Genomic DNA, 25,778 nt, shown 5'->3' on the forward strand with positions numbered 1-25,778 from the left:
TGAATATTAATTGTAAAAAAAAATTTTGTTACCTCTCTCCTATCTTTCCCCAGGCTTTGTTTTTTTCTCATTCAAATTTGCTTCCTAATTTTTCTCTTTCTCTGTCTTTTTCTTTTTAACCAGTATACTTGGCTCGATGATAGGATTTCTGGTCTGCAGAATATTTGGATATGTCAACATTTGTTTTCTTTCCAATACAGACTGACAACAAATACATCCGAAGATTATAAGTTTCAGAATACCATGTTTCTCTATCACTTTTATATTTATATGTGCATTCTACAAAATATATATGGCTATTACTGGCATGTTTTAGTGCAATAAAATGATACGCTATTTAAATAATTATCTTTAAAACAATTTTGGGCAGCTACTACTGAAATATTTCAATCATCACTAAATTTCAATTCTCTGCTGAGAGCTGAAAATAAAAATGCATCAATTCTATTATGTTATGACACAAAATAATGTAAAACTATCTAACAAACATACAAGAAATGAATTCAAGACAAATTTCCAAGCTTTCTAGTTTTGCTCCCAACTTCCTTCAGCAAAAGCTCTGTAAAACTCTACTTGCACATTTTTTCAATTTAAAACAGCCTGAATACAGTCTGTGAGCCAAGCCCATGCTCAGCTCACAATACACAAATACTCCTGCCCCCGTGAACATGAGCTATGTAACATTACCTGCTTGGTCGTTTTCTGGACTGATGTCTTTGACTCGAGAATATCGTATCAAGACCAGAAATGAGGGAGATCATCTACCTCCCCTCCTCCTCCTCCAAGTAAAAGGAAAAAACCCCACACTCGTGTTGGTGCCGGTCACCTCCCAGCCCAGTTCTCATATTAACGTTCACTGCAAGCCTCTCTGCACGGGTCCTGCAGGAACATGAGGAAGCACTGATACTTCATCGGGAAAGAAATCATGGGTTTCTGTTCACTTATGTTCATACTTTTTTGAGCTCAATGGCTTGAGAGGCTGCGAAAGGTTTTGTGGTTTTCCCCTAACCATTTCTCCGGCAACAAAAAGTGATAAAAAGATATTAGTTCAAGGGAAAATGTTTGGCTGTGAGGGAAAAAAAATCCCACCAGTTCCTTTCCAGTTGTCTCCAGCAAAAGCTGCACTTCCCTGTATTGATCAAGCAGTTATCTGCTCACTTACACGTATGGGTGAGGAAAAAAAAAAAAGAGGGGAACCTGAATGACCTTATAGAAGCATGGAGAAAAAGAAAAATTCAGGCACTTTTTACAGCTTTGAAATATGAGAACGGCCTTAGCTTTGGAGGCAACTGAATTAATTCATACCTAAATGTTCCTTTTGCATCTTTGTTTTCATTTATTTCCTGCTTGGTACCAGCAATAGCAATACTGAAAAGTAGTGCATGACAAAACAATCAAATGAAATATTTGGCACAATGGCTAATTTGTACTCTGTAAATCTCCCCTGCAAATTCTATTAACTGTTCTTCCTGCTTTGCCGATGCTTTTTTTTCCTTGAGAACACAGTGAGTCCCACAGCCCAAGAAAATTTTCAGTTTCTTTCCTCTCCCCTGTGATTGCCCCATGCCTTAAGCCCCAGCACTATCCACATGGGCACACCCAGCAAGGAAGGCAAGGGATATACTGTTTTGTGGTTCTTCTAAGGGTGCCAGCTACTACTTAGCAAAGCCTACTGCAGAGCACGCAAAAGGAGGAGGTCAGAGGAGGATTTTGGATCTATGATTCAAAAACATAAAAGGCGATAAACTTGTTTCCAGCTTTCTTTGAAAGAGGCATGACCAGAACAGATATATATTCACAATCTTTGCTTTTGACCCAGACAAGAATAGGGAGATAACGAGACACAGCACTATTCATGGTGCAGATGGATACCCCGGTGTGCGCAGGTTTTGAGGCAGGGGACCTGAGCCCAGGGAGGCTGGGCAAGGAACTGCAGGTGAAACAAATCCCACGCAACTGCTCTGACTTGGAGTGTAACTTGGGAACAGCACTAATCTTCCCTCTGAAAAGCCTTTGAAATCACTTGAAAGAAAGCAACAAAAGGAAAACTCCTGAAAAAAAAAAAAGCTACATGACTTTTTGCACCCCACAGTTCCTTCAGTGTGGGTTTAACTATCAGTTTAATTACTTCTGCTTCCAACATTTTTTTTTTCATTTTTATATTGGCTGCACTGGAAATTCAGGCAGATTATGAATGCTTCCCTCAGCAAGCTACCTGAATGAAGATTCAAATAATAATACCTCAAACCTGTGAACTGCTAGCCTCATCACAGAGTGCATTCAGCACTCTAACACCTTATATTGCTATTTACTTAAAAACAGAATCCTTTGGATTTCAGCTTTATTTTTGTAGAAGACATTCAAAGAAAGATACGCATAAAGTCAAAGTGTCAGTTCAAGAATGAACCCCCATGTAATTCACACACTTTCATGCACAATAAATCAAGTTCTGTTGTGCCAAGGGCTAATGAAGATCTAATTATGACAGACTGAGTTTCCACTCTTGCCGAAAAGGAGAGGGGGGTGACACATGACAGCCCCAGTCAATGCAGGGTGAGGACGGACAAACTGCAACATGCTTCCCGCCTCCGCCTTGCCAGGCGTACCCGCAGCCTCGCATGGCCTGCGTGTCACAGTGAGCTAAACTGACCTGTGCCTACAGCGCTGTGCAAGGCCTGCGCAGCGCTGCTGCAGGTTTTTCCTGCCCACTAACAGTCATCTCAAGCGCAGCGAGGAAGGGAACCCTTTAGGGAATGCATGCCTGTTATCTGTGCACTTCAGATCTAACTCACCCTTACCCTTTAGGTGAAAATATTGAAGGAAAAAACATGTTCACAATAAAATAGAAGGGACTGGCTCCTTTTTCTAATTTTATGTTACTTTTTTTTTTTTTACTTTGATTGACTGACTTAGTCGTAACACCAAGACAGAACTTCTGCATGGGTAAGGAGACTATTCCACAATATAGGAATTATTTCAAACAAAAGGTCCAGGCTTGGTCTAGTCTCTGTTAGGGATTAAGATGAAATTCTGGGGGAGCAAGTGACACATTTTTCATTGTTTCCCTAGTTTAGCTCCCTCTGCAGAAGTCCCTGTCAGCAGCTGTGGTGGTATGACAGAGATGATATACCTCAGACCACCTGGTACCACTGTGCTTCCATGCAACAGGAACACCTATGTACAGACAGAGAGAGCCCATGGCGGTGTACAGCTGCCCCTCTGAAACCAGTGACATTACATAGCAGCTGAGGATTGACCCTGTGAATCCAGGAGGTTTTTTCATGGGGAATGATAAAGGACTGTGTCAGAGCCTCCTGCAGGCAGTCACCAGTGGGGAGAAGAAAGAAAGGGTGGGAAGGGGATGGAGCGTGTGACCACCCCAGGTTAAGGGCCCCCCTAGCAGGCTGGCCAGGTGCCAGGGTCTCGTCTAGGATGGACTGGGTATTCTCACCCCTGAACCACACATTTTGGCCATCGGATGGACAGAAAAACTTGTGTTGAGGGGCACTTTGTCCATTTCCATGTAAATGTTCATCACAACTGAAACCACAGCTTCCACAGAGGAGCTGTCAGTTAATATGCTGTTAGTCACAACTGAGCTCTAGGAAGGGCAAGCACTTCAAACCAAACCAACCAAACCTGGTGCCAACAGGAACAGAGGACTCCCAGAGGCAAGACATGGGCAGGGTGTCCCTGGTTTCATCAGGCTACAGAGTTCATGGCTTATGCAATGCTGGCATTGGGACTGTATCGTTAAAGCAGTGATGATCAGTCCTCATAGAGAGCCCGTTACCTACTTGTTCCTCCTTGCTATAGGTTCTGTCATCTTCTTATCCTTTCTCAGAAACAGCTGTATTTTTTCTTCTTCACATTTCTGCTTCAAGCACATTGCTGTCTTCTCATCAGGTTTTGCCAATGGATATTTCAAAGGTTCCTATATGAAATCAAGTAAATTGTAGTTAAAATGGATAGGATAACATAACAAAAATACTGTATTTCGTTAAGTAACGCAAGGTAGAAATGCAACATATGTCATCTAAAAAATTAGTTTGATTTTCTAGTCCCTTTTAACCCTTTAAAATGCACCATACCCCAAAGTATTATTTTATTCATTGCATGCACATGCTGCACTAAAACAAGAACTGAAGGTCCGTTTCATGGAACATTATCTGAGAGGCACTTTGCTGCAGGCATGTTTTCCTTGAACCACCCTGTTCTGCTAACCAGAGTCATCTAGAGTGGAAAAAACAAGCAAGATGTATGTGGCTATAATATAATAAGACTTTTTATTGTCTGTGCATCTTTACATCCCAAAGAACTCTGCTGGAGTACATGGATAGCAACTGTAACACAGTCACACAGTGCTCAAGCAGTCCCTTAATAAATGGTTTAGGAAGCAGTAATACAGGCTTAATAGATGTTTTAATAAATGCTTAATCAATTGTTATAGGCGAGGAGATTGCTTAAAAACATTTAATTCTCAGAGCTGTTGAATAGAGAACAAGAGGGAAGAGTGTATTAGAAATACTGATTTTCAGTGGCAATTTCACATCCCCTACCAGCCTGCTCACCACAGTCAGTGTCTCCCCAGCCGTATGGCTAATATATATTGTCTTTGGAAGCTCAAAGGAACACTGAAATCCTGATACACCTCCTAAACGCTACTCCTAGTAGTCCTGAGCGTGCAATTGTTGTTATATATGTAAAAAGCAGAGCATTAGCTTTGGATCTATTTGCACTAACATTTTACTTGGGCTAAGTAGTCCCTTACTACTCTATTATGTTGCCATTTTTGTCCATCATTCACCATGAGAGACTTGCAGGACAGTCTGTATTACAGAAAACAAACATATTCACTCCCTGATATTTGGCCTTCATTTAACCCTATTCATTCTGAACTGAAGTTGTGTGATAAAGAAACGGGTGCCTTGCATGCTACACAAGTTCAAACCCAAGGTAGTATCCTTAGTTTGAAAAGACAATGCCATTGTTTGTATGGGTCATTTTCCACTAGATACCTGGGCAATTCCAGGCTGACTGGCAGGGTATGCAGCAATGCATCCATCAAAATTCAATAAGGCAAGCACAGAAAGACAGAGGATTGCAGAGAAAGATTTGACCTCTGCTGAGTATACAGCATGGGCTATATACTTGAACATCTCACAAATCCCTTTCACAGATTAAAATTACTAGTCACCTTTTTGTCTCCCTCCTTAGCATTTCTTGTAATTTTTCACATCATATCTGAACTTTTCTGCTTTGTGCTCCTACCACTTTTTTGCAATCTCCTCCTTCTGTCCAGCCTGCCGATGTGGTATGAATCCCTTCAGCACAGAGTAGGAAGGTCGGGCTAAGGAAGCTGTTTTGCTGTGCCAGCAGAGGTTCAGTACATGCCAATTTGCTTTGTGAGGGAGCTCCCAGCGTAGCCACCTCTCTTGTGTTTTAAAATTTAATTCCAGCTTGCAACAAACGATGGTCCTTTGTGCAGGAGCTTCCCTTTCCCTGATCCCAGCTAATGCACTTAATCTGTTCCTTGTTGCTAGTATCTGGAGGTCTTACTGTCTGTAATGCATTTATTTTTGAAGTGCTCCACGGAGGCGGGAGCAGAGCTATCTTACAGGGCGGAGTGGGGTTATATAACGCCCAAATCACTGCTTCCTGCATATCTTTGACTATTTGGATCCGCATGATCTGCCCCAGGTCAAACAGGAGGTTTGCACTTGCGGGAAGAATACAATCTGGTCACCCGAGTCAGGCTGTAATACCCAAACCACTAATGGTCTGTTATCTTCTTAGTCCAGGCTTTCTAGTCTTAGTCTTTGAACTCCTCGGGGCAGAGATTTCTCCTACGCCAGGAAAGCATTTTGGCTTCTCCCACAAATACCGTGCTTGTAAAGCAGCTGTACTACTAGTGCACAGAGAATCAGAGACAGAGAAAGGCTTAGAGACAAGTTTGGCAAATAACACAGGCCTGAAAGGGGAAAGGAAATAGGCTGAAAAATATGAAGGACATGAAAACTTTGGAGAAAGTCACACTCGTTCCTGGGAAATTTCACATTATTTGGGTATTTAGAAACAAAGCAGTTTGGAAGCATGACTTTGTTATGTTAGTCAAAGAATGTTAGTTCAAAAATAAGATTCTCATTTTCCATGCCAACAGATGCAACACATTTCATTAGCAAGACTCCTCAGTTTTCAGCACAGACATTCAAAGCTGCCAACAAGACTCTCCTGCTCTCCAAGCTCCTTTTAAAACGAACAGAATGTGGCCATCTGAGTCCACAGCGGGCTTTGAGTCTCTACACCTTGAAAAAAACACACTTGCCTTTGAGGCAGCACTTTGCAGTGGCCCAGAGAGACGATTTCCATGTCCTAAAGCAAATGAGGACCTTTGCAGCAGCTCCGGTCTCCAGCAATTAGGGCGGCAGACATCCGCTCTAACACGCAAGGGAAGAGGTCAGCTCTGGTAGCAGATGGGACAAGCTGAGACACTGATGCAGCCCCAGGGAATGAGCTCTCTGGGAGCACTGCCTGCATCTCAGTTGCCCAGTTAGCTTGTTTGCAGGAGCTCATGGAGGAGCTGGATTATGTTTTGCCAGGGGTTGGCTGGGACTGTGGGCTGGATTGCCACAAAGGACAGATGGAGAGCAAAGGGGTCTTCCTCAAATACCGTCTTTCTAATGAAGAGATCTGGCCACCACTGGGTTGATTTTAGAATTGAAATAGTGTTACCACCATGGAACAGACAAATAAACAAAACAAAACAAAGACACAGACATATTATTGTAAATTACATTATATATAAGAAATTAATTCAGATGTTCCAGAAAGGATTATGTAAATCCCAGTAATTGTAATGGCAACATCCAGCATTTCACTGAACACCTTTAGCCAGCATAATATCCTTAGAACAAACCGGTACAGGGGATAAAACAGTGATCTTTCCCTTGACTGTCCGTCATGTGCACTTTGTCAGTGACTGATGTTATACGAAAATCTGGGCCAGAATTTTTTTATTGCAGCATCAAACGTGACCAGTTCACAATTAGCCCTGACTGTTTGGCTTCCGATTTGGACTCAAAACTCTGCGGCCCTGAGCAGCAAGTTGTGGCGGAGAGAGGAGCAACAGTTGAGAAGCATATTACGTGTTACAGATAGCTGCCACCCAGCTCCTCGGCTCCTCAGAGAGCAGGGCAGAAGAGGACTTCTCAAATGTGGAACATGCCATTTTGCCCAAAGTTCCCCATTGAAGACAGAAAAGTCAAGCTAAACCAAGCTGTGGCTTGGAGGCAACATGCGCAACCCTGTGCAGAGCAGCCATGTTGGAGGTGTTTGGGCTCAGTATTTGCTGCTTCCAACCCCATAATTTTTGTGCAGGCAGCCTGAGCTTTCCCTCCACTTGCTGGGGACTGACCCCTGCAAGCCTACCAAAAGATCACATTGTGCCAACACTTGCTGGTGTAAAGAAGAAAACAAGCAGTATACTGCTCTGATTGGACCCTCTACCTGGAACAAGAGGGGAATAACCATCCTAAACCAAGCATATTTATATTGCTAGAGCCCTGCAGACAGGCCTGTAAACCAAAGCAATGTGCTTCCTAAAAACTCTGGTGGGAACTCTGTCTACCTTCACCCAGGCTGAGTTCAGCTTTTCATGTGTTTCAAAAAAGGAATACGTAAATCTGTAGAAACTACAAGAATCACTGTAAACCAGCATGGAATTGAACAGGATTGATCTGGGGAAGTCTGCAAGCTTATCTAGACTGCAGCCCATAATGCTCAGTTCCAAGCTGCAGTTAATACTGTTATGCTAGGGCTTTTTTTATTATTGACCAACTCTGCAAAACACTGTATTTCAAGGGAGCTCAGTACACATTGTAAGTAGGCCAGTTTGTGGTCCTAAGCCTGCAGCCCCTTTTTTTCGGTTGAGAAGAACTACCTTTCTCACATGCAGTAACACTGAAAGTGATGTTTTTCAACTTCTAGGGAGTGAAACCAGGGTAGGAACAGGCTACTTCTAAGAAGGCCACAAAAACCAGTTACTAGGTTGTAACCCTCAGGGAACATGTCAGAAACCTGGCCAATTTTCTAAAAGCAGAAAAAAACCCCAATTTTCAATATTTCAGTTTTCTAAAAATAGAAGATAGGTCTCAAATCCCGATGCATTGGCTACACATGGGATCAATGACTGCCATTCTCTGCCATGCGGTTGCCTTCTAGCACCCCTTGAGTCCTTCCATCCCCTCCCAAACTCTGGCACTCCCAGGAAGGAGAAGGATGACAGTCTCCCTCACCCCCAGTCCCTAATTCCCAACATGTTCGGCTTGGGGAAGGGCTTTTGAACCACGCAATACCATATATCCCAGCAGACTGGGAGATACCATTTATAGTTAAGGTACTTCTGACCCATAATCTGCATTAATGACTGCCTACAAACAATGCACCCGCAGGGTCTAACCACCCTACAGGGACATCTGCCCCAAGATCCAAGGAAGGACCACTCATCTATAACGAGAAGGGCTGGATGCTGCTGCCTGGGATGCACTGGCAGGCCGTCACCTTCTCCCAGCTCCTGTACACGTGGACACAGCATACACCACCTCTGCTCTGCCTTCCTCTGGGCTCCTGCCCAGCCCCTGGCAGAACCCACCCTCTGTTAAATTTGTCTATTATATATTTGGACCTGCAATTCCCATCAGAAAGAGAATCAAGTCCTGTGCAGCAAAACTCCTGTGCCTGTGCTGAATGTTAAGTGTGGGATTAAGCCTGATTGCTTGTACAGGATGGTTTGCTAAACAAGGAGGGGCCAGGACTACTTAACTGACCCGAAGCCATGCACACATTGATGTTTAAGCTCCACCAAAGTGTTTTGCACACAGCTCTTAGCATATGATCACAGTCCTCTGTGCAATTCAAAGATGGCCCTTGCCCAAGGAGCTGTACAGCTGGAGAGAAAACAGCTGGAGAGAAATACGGAGCGGTAGAAAGTTACAGCAAAAAACCCCTACCTGATACGGAAAGCAGAGTTATCTCCATCGTTACTTTGCTATTACCAGCACTCGCTGCGGGGCTGGGAAGCCGGCACAAACCTGCGAGTGCCAGTCTAATTGATAATACAATTCTCACTGAACACCAGCAGATGCAGAGCTTATTGCTCCTGCCGCATCAAGCCCGTGCTGTCCTCGATAGGGTTTCTAAGACAAAATCCTCACTATTGATGTCTGCTATTATCATCCAACAGATCAGATGATAGAGGAATGCAGAATACTAAACATCACTAGATAAAGCAATCAAGAAAACACACAGAGAAAACAGGACAGACTGATAGCAAGCTGTCTAGCCAGTTAGGTTACAGTTAAAGATCAGGCAGCTGTTGTCATTTTTCTTTCTCCTGGTAATAAACAGGGAGAGGAAAGTGGGTTAGCAGTGCTTCTTGAAGAGGGCCACAATACCAACAGCAGCAATGCCCTTTGGCTGCTCCCTTTTCAGGGATGGCACTTCCACGGGGCAGGACCCAGTCCTACAGCTTCAGCCCTCTACCCTGCTGGGGTAACCCAGAGACTCTGCACAGAGTTTTAGCTTCTCCTTTTTACAAGCATTGGTCTAAACCTGCTCAGTTCTCTTGTTTCATCTGGCAAAAATTGATTGGCTTTGGTCAAATAAGCAATCCTAATGTTTACAAATTACTACAGCATGCAGTGGAAGTAAAGCACATCGATCGCAAAGCCAGTGAGTTCACAAGAGAGGACAGAATCTTTATGAATCCTTTTATTTTTACAACCTTTCAGTAGTAAACCCTTCCCACTAGGCTTACAGACTATGCCTAGTATTGTACATGCAGCCAATAGAAATGCAACCTGCACTGGAAATGGTCTCTCTTGCTTCAGACTGGCATAACAGCATACACTTCTTTTCAAGCTGGATAGCATGAGGAAAGGCTACAGGAGTCTGTAAAGGCCACTGTCTCAGCTGCATGCTTTCTGTGGACAGGGATTTTTTTTTTCCTCCAGACTGAGAAGTCTGTTATAATCCAACAGGCTCTGAATAAATTCAGACTCAATCTTCCTGAGGTGCAGCTTCATTACACAGGGCAGAGCGGAGGGCATTCGGCCCACAGTGCAGAATGGGGCTCCCAGCTAGGAGGGAGCCTGTGCAGACAAGGGATGGGTGCTAATAGAGAAGCTTATTCCTCCCTTGTTCTTCATTTGCTTAACAACTGCATCTTTTACAGTGCCTGAAGACTTCATTTATTGTATCTTTTTTAAAGGTTCAGCTGGAGGACTTCCACTGTTGCTAAATTAATAACATAAGGGCCTTAAAGGAAGTGGCAACAGCAGAGAAAGATCATCGCAACCAGTGGTTGTAGGAACAGGCCCTCCCTGTGAACATTAACAACACGATTAATATGATGGCATGACTAATAACCATTACTGCTTTGTAAAAACACCCAAAGAACTTAAAAAAAAAAAAAAAAGGCAAAAGCAGAAGGTGATTTTGAGACATGCTTTTAGTGAGGGATCCCCCTCTAAACAGTTCATGAACAATTAAGGGACTTTGCGGACAAGCAAGTCTTGTAGGAGACAGCAACAAGCACGTTGGCAGACAATCTTATTTTGTCTTATTTGGTTTAGGGACCCAGCAACTATTGGTTAAAATGTTGTGGCCCTTCTCACTGTCATTACTGATAGCCCTCTGAGAGATATTTATAAAAAGCACCTGCACTCTCACAAAGTGTCACATAGGCAGAAACAAACCTTGAGTACTGTGTTCAGTTGTGGGCCCCTCACTACAAGAAGGGCATTGAGGTGCTGGAGCGTGTCCAAAGAAGGGCAACGAAGCTGGTGAAGGGTCTAGAGCACAAGTCTTATGAGGAGCAGCTGAGGGAACTGGGGCTGTTTAGCCTGGAGAAGAGGAGGCTGAGGGGAAACCTTATTGCTCTCTACAACTACCTGAAAGGAGGTTGTAGCGAGGTGGGGGTCAGTCTCTTCTCCCTGGTAACAAGTGACAGGACAAGAGAAAACAGCCTCAAGCTGCGCCAGGGGAGGTTTAGATTGGATATTAGGAAAAACTTCTTCACCAAAAGGGTAGTCAGGCACTGGAACAGGCTGCCCACGGAAGTGGTTGAGTCTCCATCCCTGGAGGTATTTAAAAGAAGGGTAGACGTGGTGCTTAGGGACACGGTTTAGTGGTGGACTTGGCAGTGCTAGGTTAACAGTTGGACTCGATGATCTTAAGGGTCTTTTCCAACCTAAACGATTCTATGATGTGTTGCAATATCCCAGTTAGCCCATATCGGGCCAGTCTACACCCCTGAAGGATTTGATGAATAGGATTTATTATATTAAAAGGCTTAAACATCACCCATTGTTTACCTACCCTGTGCTAGATCTGATCAGCTTTTCTCTTCTTTTCCTTTTATCACTTAGAGAGAGATGTGAAGTTTGCACTTCACAATGGTTTACATTTTTGCAGCAAAATGGTGCTTGAGAGGTATATTTGTGAAGGCCATATTAAAAAATCAAATGCTTATGACTGTCATTACATTTGCTTTGTCTATCTCTTTGGAGATGCTAGATTTTTAATAACATTTCTGCATGTATCCTACTCCAGTAACAGGCTTAAATCACTCTGACAATTAGGCAGTGATGATAGCATTTAGTGAGTGGAAAGCCGTATTAATTTTTCAAGCCACAAAATAGAGAACTGACATACAGATTCTGAACAGGTATTATTCTGCACAACAATGTACAAGACCCACAAACTGTATTGATCAGCAGTTACTGAATCTGGATATTCAGTGGTTGGACATAAACCAGAGCAATGACCGTAACAGCACTGAAATTTGGAGTTACTTAAAATGACCAAAACATAACTGAGCATTTTACTACTTTGCATTTTTTCAGATATTTTGAGACTCTCACTTAAGAAGCTTTAAACAGAGGTAAGTTTTTGAATAGTAAAACTGAGAGGTCATAGGGAGAGCACCTTCTGAAAATTTAGCCCCTTGATGTTTACTTTATTACAGCAGTCAGAAAGTAGGGCACCAACAGAAATTTCTTAGCAAAACCATATGCCTGAACACCCTAAAATACTCCAAATTTTGATTTAAATTAATATCTGAATTTATAGGCTAACACTCCTCTCAATTTAAGCCAGTTTCATACCTTCTTTTATTACCAGTACTGCCTTTCTTCTAGCTAGTAGCCAACATGGTTCCCAGAACAGAGATACAGCAGAGCAGCCTCCATGCAGACACGAAGGTGTTACATGACTACATCAACCCACATTTTCAACCATGTGCAAACAAGTCTTTCTCTGAAGAAAATTCAGCCCACACCAGTTCTTGGCTCTCCTGGGATAACTTCATCTTAAAACCAAACTACAGCCAGAACAGCAAGTACACCTGCTGCTCACAGAGGCCCCTCTCTCCCAAAGCTGTAACCCAAAGCCGTAACCCAAAGCCAATAATGCAGGACATCTTCCCAACAGTCACAGCTTGCTCACACGCTCAGAAAACCAAATTTAAAAACAAAGTAAAAACATCAGTTGGTGATGTACACCCAGACAGCATTAATCCTCGTATACAACACAGTACAAATGTTGAGAAGCTGCTGGTTGGTTTTGCTTTCTGCTTGAGGAATTACCTTCTTCCCAAAAAGTAGCTTAGAGTACGAGAGGATAGTCTGAGTGAGAGCGGGGAGATGGCACTGCAGGGCAGGAGGACTCTCCTGAAGGGAAGTGTTGGCTGGGGTTAGAGATCAGATCCCAGGCTGGAGCACCTCCCACCCTTTATGTCCACCCCACAACCCTCGCCTCTCATAAAACCCTCCCCTGCTAAATTACTGACCGTCAGACCTTTGCTCATTTTTACACGTGCCTTTAGCATCCTCTCTGAGGCACTGCTTTGGTTTTAAACAGTTACTGTACTTTTTTCCCAGTAACAATTTACAACCCAGATGGATGCAGCATCACTCAGGTTCTGCAGCCTGTAGCCAGCAAAAAGGGCTTTCGACCACAGTCTCCCACTCATGACTTTCCCCAAAGTCACATTTCCAGCATACTCTACAGCTCTGACCCCAAAGAGTGGCAGCCCAGACAGGTACCTTCGGTCTGCCCCAGTACAGCTGACATTATAATCTCTCATTTTTTGTCCCTGTAACCTCTGAGCCAGCAGGACCTGAAGCTCAGCTTAGCTCTAAGTATTTCAAATCCACTGAATTGAAAGAAAATCATTTGGCACTTTAATCAATTGATCTTGCTGGTAAATCAGGGACTAAAGCCAAAAGCTTTCAGGCCCAGAACATAGTACTGCACAATGGAGCCCCAATATCAGTTAGGATCTCCATGAGTTGTCACAGAGCCCTCAATTTCTATGTCTGTTCCCAACATTATGGATCCTGCTACTTTGGAAAATACCAAATATGCCTACGGGTGACCTCATGATTTTTGAGCCTGCAGCCCCTCATGGGAAAAATGTGTAATTCAGATAACCATTTAATTTCACTCACCTCCAAATCTTTTCTGCAAGGTACTGTTAAATTGCTGACCTCCATTTTATCAATGATATTGGTCTTTGATTCACAACTGCAAGGAGGAATAAAATCAGAAAAAAAATTATTAAAAACACATACACACAAGCAAGCATATATTTAGCTGAGACTTTTCTACTGAGTCGGACCTAGGGTCAAGAAACTAATAAATGCTTTCCTGTATTTGTACTACACTGTGTGCTTCTGCACATGTTACTTTGAGGTACTCGCCTCCGTCTCTTTTATCTCTGTATGTGCACTGAACTTCTGTTCTCCACTGTTTTCTCATCCCATAAAAACAGATTATTTGCTCTTCTAACAGTTTTAATGTCACAAGAAAGGAATAGAAAATGAAGTTATTAATCTCCATGTGAAATGAAACCACTAATGACAGCTTCCCTTCACTAAACTTGCCTGTTACCTCTGCTTGGACTCTGCAGCAGCAACCACTCCTCAAGGGACAGCCAAACTGTTTACCATGCTTATTAAATAACACTCCCACTCCTGCTTATTTATTTTTTTAAACAATGATGTTAGCATTCATAAGAGCACTGGAAGCTGAAGTAGTCTCATTAGCTATGTTTTGCTGAGGAAAGCGTAAGTAAGTGTTAGTAGCGCAATATTTTCTATAGTTGTAATCTCCATGGACTACATTTCTATCACAGAATTTTAAAGGACTCTGTTCATACAGGTTTCTAAACAAGACCACTTATTTTAAATACTCCTTCTGAGGCAAAACATCTTATACATCACAATGTAAGGTATGTTTTTTTTGTTTTCTTAAATGTTTAAACATGCCTTGAAAAACATTTCAAGGATTGCCGTTATGGTATTTTTTTAACTAAATACAATAATTGGATTAGAAATTGAAATCAAAATATAGAACTGCAATAGAACCTTTAAGAAATTCAATACACTTTCTTACTGTCCTTTGTATTCTCAGAATAATGCAGATCCCTCAAATTCCCATACAGTGTCAATTTCCTGAAATCTGTTCACAGCTCTTCATGAACAATTGAACTTTTTCTTGAGGGGGGCTCCCCTCCCTCTCCCTCTTCTCTTCATTATTGATAATTTTTGCAACCTATTTCCCTTTTTAGAACATCTGCCATGAATCTCTGAAAACCATGAAGTTAACATATATTCAGTGCCAAGTTTGTTCACCGAGAGGGAACGGGAGACACCCTGACTTGTCAAGAAAATTCTCAAATAATCATCAAGTATATCGTGCCTTGAGGGCAGCCTAACACCAGCCTGTCTCTGCTGCCCTGTGGCCGGGCCACTGAAGGGCACACAGGAGTCCCCCGCAGGCCAGCATAGGAGGTGCCCCAGCAGCACCAGCTCTGCCCCATCCTTCGCCATGGTCCCACATGGGGAAACAGCACTCATCTTTTCGGGCACCTATTCTCCATCTCCTCTGGGCGGCAGGCAATAAGAAATGCTGTGGAGTATTTGCAGGAGTTCAAGAAAACTTTTATGTTATTAAAAATAAAACAAACCAGCATGGAGATCTTAAAGACCTTCTGAGAAGGCACGGTTTTAAGAGGCCTCTTTAAAAACAGATAATCGTCTGCTATTAAAATTACATCCCATGACTTAAAAGGGACTCATAATCTGATTAACACTGAGAAAATTAATTTCCATGTTGCAGGAGCAAGATTGCCTACCTGCAAAGGGAACCACCTTTCTTCTAAACAACAGGACAGATGCAATGAAGGGGGTATAAGTCAGGTATAGTCTCGCTCCCCTCCCCAGATCACTAACAGAGGTTTGGGGAAAGCTTCATGCCAACGCCCTCCCCAGGCCTGGGCTACACAGGGATATTTTCTTGTGGCAAAAAGCTGGAAGAAGCTGCTATTTAGCTAATGCTGCCCAGCGGCACTATTGGCTGAGTTTTATGAAGAATTGGCCTCTGGGGCTTAGTGCAATTGGAGCCAAATTGTACAGCAGAGGTGAGGGAAATGAATGCATTGAACAGCACAAGACTGGGAAAAAGGCAGGGGTAAAGGGAAGAGACAGTACCACAAAGCCTGAGGCATTCCTGATTTTAAAGGTCTGAGAGAATCTGTACATCTATTACCCTGAGTGAAAAGCACTAAACAGACTTCAGAAATTTTCATTGGCCATGAATTGTATAAAAATAACCATAAATGCATTCTTGCTGTTGCCCTCTGCCTCGTGTTTAGGTAACAGTCCCCAAACCATAATCCTTGCCACTCTGAATCAAGTTAATACAGCAGAGAGCAAAAGCACAGAGAGATAGGTCATGCCCTCAGCTGCTGTGAGTTGACACACTCCACTGAGGTCAGGAATCCTTACCAAGCCCTACAGGACCAAAATCTGGCCTGTAACCCTTTAGTTTTATTAATATATACTGCTACTGCCACAGCCGTTAGAAATGCTGGTGATTGAACTGGCCTACGCGATGCTAGCAGCTGTCGAAACACAGCCTTGCTCCCTCGCAGGAAACGTGTGTTGTATGCTTCGGGGACCAAAGCACTGGGAGAAAACAGGGACTTGCTAGAGATCTGTGGAAGCAGGGAGAGGGCGGGTGCCAGTGGATGCTCAGGAGGCTCAGACCTGCACCCTTGTTAAGGAAGGTGGGACGTCCCGTCATGGGCAGCAAAGACACTCCCACGGTGCTGTGCAGCAAAGGTGTGATCCTCACTCGAACTGCCATTACAGGTTCTGGCCTGACTATGCCCTGACCTGAAAACATAACTAAACACACCACAAATTGGGGGAGAGGAGAAAAAAAAAAAATAAAAAAAAAAAAATTAAAGGAGTAGACAGAGTATGATAAATTCTACCCTAGAGCCTCAGACCACTGTTTTTTTTGCCCTCCTTTGGCTGCTCTATTTAGTAGGAAACAAAAAAAAATAGGAGGTGAATGGAACTGTAGTTTGACCATGTTGAGACAGAATGCCACAGAGTGGTTTGTGGGAAAGAAGAGAAGGTGGAAAAAACGGTTTGATGTTCAAGTTCCTGCACCACCTGCTATCAATGACAAGAAAAAGGATGCCATTTTTCTGAATGTGATGTCAAACGTTGCCTTTTTCTCACCTCAAACATCAAAGAAAGAACAGTTACAGCATTCAGTTTGCTAGATCACAATCTAAAAACTCATGTTCAGAGGTATTTACATCACTTTTGTTCAGCTTACTAGTGAAGACATGTTGTTTCTAGTGTTTCTTTTATAGGGTCATTCAAGTTTAAGAAAATCAAACATTTCTTTTTCCATTGTTTCACACATCAGCTCTAATAAGAACAAACAGTGGGAAACAATGAATTCTTCTTGCTAGCAGAGGATTTGCATTTAAGTTCTCCGTGTGGACACAAGCAGTAAGTGGAAATGTATTAATGCCTAATAATTCCTGACTTTGATTTTTCTTTTCTCTTTTCTTTAAATAAAAAAAAAAAGGGGCATCAAAGCAAAGGACATAAAATGACAAGATCCTGGAGAAGAAGAGTAAAAACTGGCTCTCCAGTTTTGGCAGATGCAGCTGCTAGAAAAGACACGCTGGCAACATTCAAAGTGAAAAGTGAGATTCTCCCTTGGATAGAGCAGTGCACGCTTAGCAGACGTCTCATCACATCTGCCTGATGCTTTTCCTCCCTCCTGAGCCAGGCTACACAGTCCAAGACCTGCTCAGCTCTTGCCAGGAGACTCTGATCGTTGAGGGATTTCTTTCAGTGATCATGCAGCTCTCATCCAGAGGCAAGCTTTTGTCCATGAAACCTGAATAGCAGTCGCTTAATTCCCCACACATTGGCTGTGTCCGATCCACCTTCTTAATACGTCCCCAAGTGCTGTTTCTCCAGCTGAACAAAGCCAGGTTCTGCATGCTGTATCTCTTGAGCGCAATGCTGGGGTTCAATTTCACTGGAAAACCTCCTGAATGCGTGAAGGAATTGTTGGAATAGGCCACCAGAGACTATAGCTGCTAAAGAAGCATGTCAGATCCAACTTGTAACAATACCTTGCATAACGCAGTGAACAATGAACGATTTCAAGCAAGTCAGAAATTTTCTTCAAAATCTTCAGTCTCTAAAATACCAAAAGGAATTGACTAAGTGCATTTCATAAATCATGCATTTTAGGACAGAAAGTTTGGGTTAAATTTTTAAGACTGCGCTTCTTGCTGATGCCATACTGTAAGAGTTCATATGTAAAGCCTATATCCCAAAATGAGTTTGAATGACCTTTATCAGGCATTTATATTATTGCCATCTATACTATAAGTCATGTCTAGTACTGACAAGGGTAAAGTAAACAGCTTTGCTCTAGGAAAAGTACATGCTCAGATCTTACTTTGGGATTCAGACTGACTCCAAAATGAAGGTCTGCAAAATAACTTCTACTCAACTCCATCCACTGCATACCATACATGCCCCTATATATAAGTGGGTGGGGTTATATATTCATGCAGTTACTGTGTTATGGATTACTATATTTGCCATCCTACGCTGTCTTGAAGCATCTTCAACAGCTGTTTGCAGAAGATGATCCTAGGATGACGCTCACGATTTCTTCAGCTGTTTTTTCTGCAATTTGATAGCAAGACGGATAGAACACCAATTTAGCTACCCCTTGGACCAGAGCTTAGCTATGGAGCAGCCTGGTGGAGAGGAGAAAAAAAACATACAAGAAAGGAGGGGAAAGACAAACGAACTAACTATGAATCCATAATATTAATAGGATCTTGATGGATTCACTTCTCCTGGTCCCTGGGGCACACCAGGGATGGATTATATTTGCCACTGTCATGCCCCAGTCCTGTGACCTTAAGTCTCCCTGACAATACAAAGGGACAGATAGACCAGGAAGAAGCAATGGAGAAGATGCAAATGGACTTTTCCACAAAACTCCAGCAGAATTAGAGTGAGGACTTTTTGTACGGAAAGCAGTGAGAAGAGAAAGAGAACGTCCTACTTTTCGCATCTCGCAAGGGCCACAGGAGAAGGAGGGGGAAGCAGAGAGCGATTCACTGGAGCAGCATTGCAGCAGGATTCCCCATGGCTGAGGAGGACGGCAGCAACGGGGCTGTGAAAAGGATGTCTGAGAAGTCCCTTAGTATAAGCAGTGATGGGAAAATCCTTCATGAGTGTTCAAAAGAAAAACCTCAGTTCTGAAGGACATGGAAACAGCTAGAAAAGGACAGTCTTATTAAGAGGTATAAAATATGCATATTCAACAAAAAAAATCAATAACAGGGTTACTCCAGTTATCACAGCCTCAAGGCTATAGTTACTTAAGTACACAGAATTTACCAAGATTATTTCATTGATACAGTACTTGATCAGTAATTCAATTACCATGCACAAGCCTACATCAAACAGCTACACATTCTGAAGATATCTTTGGCATACTTCCCAAAAGTGAACCTTCATGCATCTTTCATATGGCCAATATAATTAAATTTACGTGTACATGTAGCAGAACAAGCACTTTAAGTAATAGGACATAATCCTAACAGCAGTTTTTCCTTTTTTTAAAAGGAAGGAGAAAAAAGGACTGCAGTTCATGACAAAAAAAGAAAGCATGGAAGGAAGATCTGGATAGGCTGGAAGAGTGGGCTACCAAGAACCTTATGAAGTTTAACAAGGGCAAGTATAAGCTCTTGCACCTGGGAAAACATAATCCAGGGGTGCAGCACAGAGTGGGATCCATCTGGCTGGAGGGCAGCTCCATGGAAAGGGACCTGGGGGTCCTGGTGGACAGGAAGCTCAACATGAGTGAACAGTGTACTGCTGCGGCCAAGAAGGCCAAGAGGATGCTGGGTTGCATCCACAAGGGCATCACCAGCAGAGATAAAGAAGTCATTATCCCACTCTTCTCAGCACTTGTCAGGCCACACCTGGAATACTGTGTACAGTTCTGGTCCCTGTTATAGAAAGAAGATGTAGACAGGCTGGAGGGGGTCCAGAGAAGGGCCACCAAGATGATCAAGGGTCTGGGAAGCCTGCCATATGAGGACAGGCTGAGAGAGCTGGGTTTGTTCAGTGTTGAGAAAAGGAGGCTTAGAGGTGATCTCATCACCATGTACCAGTACTTAAAGGGGAGCTACAAAGAAGATGGAGAGTCCCTTTTTACTAGGAGTCACATGGTAAGGACAAGGGGTAATGGGTACAAGTTACTCTTAGGGAGATTCCGATTGGACACGAGAGGTAAATTTTTCACAATGAGAACAGTCAATCATTGGAATAATCTCCCCAGGGAAGTATTTGACTCCGCTACGTTGAACACATTTAAGACTCAGCTGGACATGGTGCTGGGCCATCTCGTCTAGATTGTGCTAGAAAGGTTGGACCAGATGATCCTTGAGGTCCCTTCCAACCTGCTATTCTATGATTCTATGAGAGAAGAAAATACAGGAGTGAGAACATACCATGCACTGATAGTAATGAGGACTGCTCCAAAGCCTGCAGTGGAGCATGGATATCCTTACACTGCACTGGGATAAGTTTCTCTAGCCCACCAACAAGTCTGTGAGGACCAAATGTCCTGTGTCCCGCTGTGACTCTCCCAGTGTCCCTGTAGATCTGCAAAGCCGCTCTGCTCTGCAACCCGCCTCTGCAGTGCCTCATCCCCCCCTGGTCCCAGGCATGCTCCAGCCCTGCACATGCTTTGACAGGACTCCTAGGGACAACATTCAAATCATGGAAAAAATGAAAAAGGAGCACAGAGATGCAGAATCAAGGTTCCAGTTACCAATTCATTCCTCATAATGTCAGTCCAGTGTATATCAACAGCACTATGTCTTACGTTCTTAATTGAGCTAAATTCTGGCAAGAAAACCATTCTATTTCTATCTAGCTGTAGCGAACAGTGATTGATTTGATACATATTTTATTTTAGCAACACTGCATTTAGGGAGTTTGAATTTAATGGGAATATCCTCCTTCAAATTCCTCCCATCTGGATTATAAAATCTTTACTACCAGGCCTTAGCCCGCCAGTCTGTGGACCTGAAAGTGATTTCACTACTTTCATCCAATGAACTAAATCTTCTCTTTCCCTTTTCTTTAGGGTTTATTTTCTCTCTTTTTTCCCTCCTATAAGGCAAAAGGTGAGCAGAGGGTTAATAATAATGAAAATCTGCATGTAACACTAATAACAACCCTTGGTTTTAAAGGCCACACTTGATAAAAATTTAAGGGCTAAAGTGCTCATAAATTTTACAACCTACTACACATTTGCAGATTTATATACATAGAAAGGACCAAGTCATCCACATATCTGAAGCAGTTTCAGATGTACAGTCCCCATTAAACAGATGACTTGTTCAATATTGCCTGTGACTATGGGAGATACCTACAGTCATATTTGTTTCCAAATAATTACATGCACTAACATAGTCATGGGGCTGAACCATTAAGGGCATCTTTTCCTCTGTGTCCTGGTTTCAGCTGGGATAGAGTTAATTTTCTCCTTAGTAGCTGGTATAGTGCTGTGTTTTGGATTTAGTATGAGAATAATGTTGATAACACACTGGTGTTTTAGTTGTTGCTAAGTAGTGCTTACACCAGTCAAGGACTTTTCAGCTTCCCATGCTCTGCGTGGCGCACAAGAAGCTGGGAGGGGGCACAGCCAGGGGGGCTGACCCAGACTGGCCACAGGGCTATTCCACACCATATGACGTCATGCTCAGTATATAACTGGGGCGAGTTGGCCGGGGGGGAAGGGGTTGCTGCTCGGGAACAGGCTGGGCATCAGTCAGGGGGTGGTGAGCAATTGTGTTGTGTATCCCTTGCTTTGTACATTATTATTGTATTATATTATTATTATTATTATTACTACTACTACTACTACTACTATTATTCTATTTTATTTTACTTCAATTATTAAACTGTTCTTATCTCAACCCAGGAGTTGTCTGACTTTCACCCTTCCAATTCTCTCCCCCACCCCACTGCGGGGGAGTGAGTGAGCGGCTGTGTGGTTCATAGTTGCTGGCTGGGGTTAAACTCATGTTTGCATGAGTGTCTTCACTAAACACAGTGAGGGGAAAAAAGGACTGAGCTACAAGTAAGAATTGTGCTGATCTTCCATGCTGAGAGGTAACAGCCACTTTCACATGGATGCCACGGCTGTTCTGCTCATTGCCACAAACTTGCAAAGGCACCCACTTGCTTTCTTGTCTAAACCACAGCTGTCTGAACAGGAAAAATCAATAGTTACGCTAGGACCTTTAAACTATTTAATTACATCATCCTGCAGTAACCTGCCCCAAAGCTACTGCTAGTCAAAGAACACGTGGTTATCAGGGGAACAGACTAGATGTGCTCTCCTTTCTGGTTTTATTTTGCAGAGGTCTTTCACAATATTAAATGCAGCATTTTGGAGTCACACTTCACTGTATGCCCATGCAACGTTCTCCTCCAGGCAAATCTATCATGGGCTGTAAAAGTATCAGTGCAAGGCTTTGAAACGCCAGACCCATCGAGCACTGCCGTGACTTAAAACAAATGCTGATGGAGCCAGTACGCACCAGCTTCTCCAGAGCGAAGTAAAAGAAGTGCTGCAGAAAAAGCTTCTGCAAGGAGGTTTTCGTCCTTATAAAGGAACTTTCTTCCTTTGCAAAATTGTTCTGTAGCCTGAACCATGAAGGCTGTCCATCCAAAATCTCCCTGGGTCCTCCCATTTTCACTACTAAACATTTTGTTACTCTAATTCTCCTTAGCTTGCTGTGTGCTTGCTAGCCAAGATAGCTGATGGTCCTGAGTTCTGCCAGGTAACACTGAGGCGGCATCCCTAGTCAGCGAGTTTAAACACTCCACTTTTCCTTGTTTTCCCGTATTCTCCAGGCAAAATGCTTGGTGTGCCTGTGTAGCAGGGAGATGAAGGAGATATTGCTGGGAAGAGGAAGGACCTCAGAACTTGTATTAAGTGAAACAAGTAAGATAATACTTTTATGTATCTACATTGCTCATCTGTAGAATAGGTGCAATTATTCCTTAATGGGTATAATCCTATCAACTATCCCTAATCTACTCTTGAGTCTTCCCAGCCTATAATAAAGACCCCTAGGTGACTAATATGGGGTAGCTATGCAATATTTACATGTCTACAACAATTTGTGAGAGACTTATTGCAAAATTTATTTCACCTCATATTCTGCCTTCTCTATTAAAACCCTGCTTTCAGGGGATTTTTGCCCCTGAGATTTTAAGCACAGTGGTACTCCTTCATTGTTATTCTAGCTACTAGAAAGGCAATAATCAGTTCATTAGCAGGGTTCACAAGGATAATCCCAGTGTCACCTTTGCTTTCTATTTTGCAAGGGCATGGTTTAAACAGTGTGCATCTTGCCTCCTAAGAAGCCCAGAGACACTGTATGAAATCCAGCAGATGACATAGTGCAGTGGTAAGACCTGCACCTTCTTTCAAGTTCACAAAGTAAGAGCTAAGTCAATGGCCCAAACTCCCAAAGCGTTGTGGGCAGAATGATGATCAGATCTGGGAGACGTGGGTAACATCCTTATTTAACTGGTGATGTATGGGGCTATACTGCCTTTAAGTCTTTTGGTATTGGAGAGAACCAATTACAGGCCCAAGAAGTTGTATGGTCCAGTGGGCAGAGCACTGCGATGAGGAGAAGACAATCCGCAGAAGTTTCTTCCATCTGCTGTCTGTGCAGCCTGTACTTTTCTCAGGGCAGACCCCATCTCTCATGGTATGTTTTTGTACAGCCCAGTACCAAGGGGCCGCAGTCCCAGGTGGCAATACACATACACAGCGAACTATGCTGGATCCCACAGTACCTTGGAGTGAATGTAAGCCAAAACTTTCAAAAATCCCTAGTGATTTCAGACCATCTCAGTTTCTGTATCTCTCACTGGACATCCCTTAGAGGAAAGTGACTTCAGAAAGCACAAAGCACCCGAAAGTGGCAAACTGGACGTTTGAGCCCATCTCTCAACAGGCATACAAAATGGAGGCAATCCAAAATTATTGATCATAAGAGCATAAGAAGATCCAATACATGGTTAGACCAAAGGTTTCCTCCTGAGCTGCTTTCTCCAGCAGAGACCACAAAAATCTCAAGCCAGGAGAAAATAAATAACCCAGTCACACTACCCTCCACCCTCCACCAAACTTTTTTTTTTCAGGCTGTATCTTCACCATACAGAGATGCTGATGACAAGGTCAGCTGAAGGAGCCTATCCTCTCCATCCTTTCTCAGCATGTCATGCTGCTGTACACCAAGACTGTCCCAAAGTGTTCACGGAGCTGTGCCGTAAACAGACAGGAAAAAAACATCCCTCCAGAAGGATGCAAAGAGCCAAGAAAAAGTAAGGTGTGTTATTTGCATTTTACTGCAGCCTTTGTACTGTAGTACCCCAACTTGGTCTGCAGTGTGGTGTCACACGTGCTTGTGACAGCAAACCTGAGCAAGGAGCTCACTGCAGTAGAGGTGATGGAAACAGAGTGGGAGCCAGCAGGAATTCTCCAGGTCGATGTGGTCCCTGTACACTCTGAATTATGCAATTAAAGCCCTACTTCTTCCTCAGCAAGTGAAATCTATGACATGGTAGGAGGAGCCTGACCACAAACAGATAAATGAGAGGACACACAGTCTATGGCACTGATAACTGTACCTACCAAACTCACACTACAGCAACAAAATATTGCCTCTGCTCTTGCAAGCTGCTGGTAATGCAAATGGTGCTACCTGATAAGAAGTCCCAGACATGTGAGCTGATAACTCACCTCCTAGTCAATGTTACCTTTGTCCCTTAGCGTGCCAGCACACCTTTCGAGGAAATCAACCCCATCACTTTTAAAAAGGAAGGAAAGCGTCTCTCTCCTGATGTACTTTTACAGGGTTTACTACAATGGGGCTCAGATTTCATTCAAAATGTCTAGCTGATACTTAATTTCAGGCTCCCTCTGTGAGCTGCTCCCCTCCCTCCCTGTGGCAGCTGCTCCACATGGATTTGCAGCACAGTGTTGAGCTTTCTGTTGCGCTCCAGCTTACATTTGGTTGAAGAGGGTCACAAGGCAGGAAAACTTTGCTCAGCAGCCCTCCCAGCAAGGCCATGCTGAAGGACACACTGCCAAGCTGACAGCGCAAAGCCCTCTCCTCTCCAAGAGCACATGCCCAGCTCTCACATGAATGGGGGCATCCATGCTCCTTATCACACCTCCCAGCTTGAGGACTCTCCTGCACCAGCACCCAGGGAAGTGCCACTTCTGCACAAACAACAAACAACCACTTGATCGTTCCCTGTTAACAAGCCAAGAACAAAGACTTACCAAACCTGGGCTGTCTTCTCCTGCTGGGCCTGCATCTCTGTATCACATACCACACTGGAACTCAGGACCTCTGTTGTACCCTGGAAGAAAAAAAGGAAAAGTCTACTGAGTGCCAGCCGCACTGGACCATCCACGTGCTGGAATCAGCCTTTGACAACAGGCTGCAGAGAGACAGCCATGCCAACTGCTAAACAGCCGCCCATCTGCATTGCTTGCTGACCTTTCCAGATAAGTCAGGTATTACAGTTTGTACTATTAGCCATGTAGCATTGAACATATGCTTCACACGCTGCACCGAGCCCCACTGTGCTCTATAATCACTCAATTTTTGGTAGTGCAAACCTCAGCAGCTAGATGCTAGCTAGCTAATGGTTTGCACATTACACTCAGAGTTGTTGCTGTGACAGTACCTGTTTCTGGCACTGTTAACTGGGTGGTCAGATTCCCAGTGATGTGAAGATGCTTCAGCAAAGCCTTAAAGCAAGAAGAGACTGCTCTATAGGATACTCAGCAAAGCATGTATCCTTATCTTAACATTCTTCCCAGCTACCACCTTTTTAGCAGTTGCTCCTTTGCTGAAGGAACAGAAAAAGAGTGAGTCACCTTATTTCCTGCAAGGTACGCATCGGTTACCGCTGCTCAGTGGCTGTGAGGCTGCTCACTGAGCACCATAACCACACCTGGAGGCCAAGAATGGGGCTGGCAGCCTTATGACTTTATACTTCCAGCTTTTGCCAAGCAATAACTGCTTCTATGATAAGGGAGAAACAGGTAAGATGGGGTAGTAATTCAGTGAGAGTCCCATGAGCCAAGCTGGCAGGCAGCACGATCACACTGAAGTTGTATTTACCACCGAAGGCAAGGGAGCCAGGCAATAAAAGCAACCACAGACCAAAAGGCAATTTCCTTGTATTTAAAAATAAATACCGAAGACTAATTTAGTGATGAGCAGGAACTTAAATAAGTAGTTTTTTCTCTGGGTTGGATTC

General features: G+C 43.4%; 1 protein-coding gene across 1 annotated transcript in view; it reads right to left on the minus strand.

The window, feature by feature from the left end:
* The window catches only part of LOC148052284 (uncharacterized), a 111,409-nt gene that overhangs the window by 24,855 nt on the left and 60,776 nt on the right, over positions 1-25,778 (minus strand). Inside the window, exons 3-5 of the mRNA XM_087731488.1 lie at positions 24,790-24,869; positions 13,509-13,584; positions 3,798-3,934 (exon numbers count right to left, since the gene is read on the minus strand). Coding sequence (XP_087587614.1) covers positions 3,798-3,934; positions 13,509-13,584; positions 24,790-24,869 — 293 coding nt within the window. The remainder of the gene's footprint in view (positions 1-3,797; positions 3,935-13,508; positions 13,585-24,789; positions 24,870-25,778) is intronic.

The sequence above is a fragment of the Nipponia nippon genome, unplaced genomic scaffold, assembly GCF_047370975.1.
Source record: "Nipponia nippon isolate SJK-2023a ecotype South Korea unplaced genomic scaffold, ASM4737097v1 scaffold_5, whole genome shotgun sequence".
In the NCBI taxonomy this organism is placed as follows: Eukaryota; Metazoa; Chordata; class Aves; order Pelecaniformes; family Threskiornithidae; genus Nipponia; species Nipponia nippon.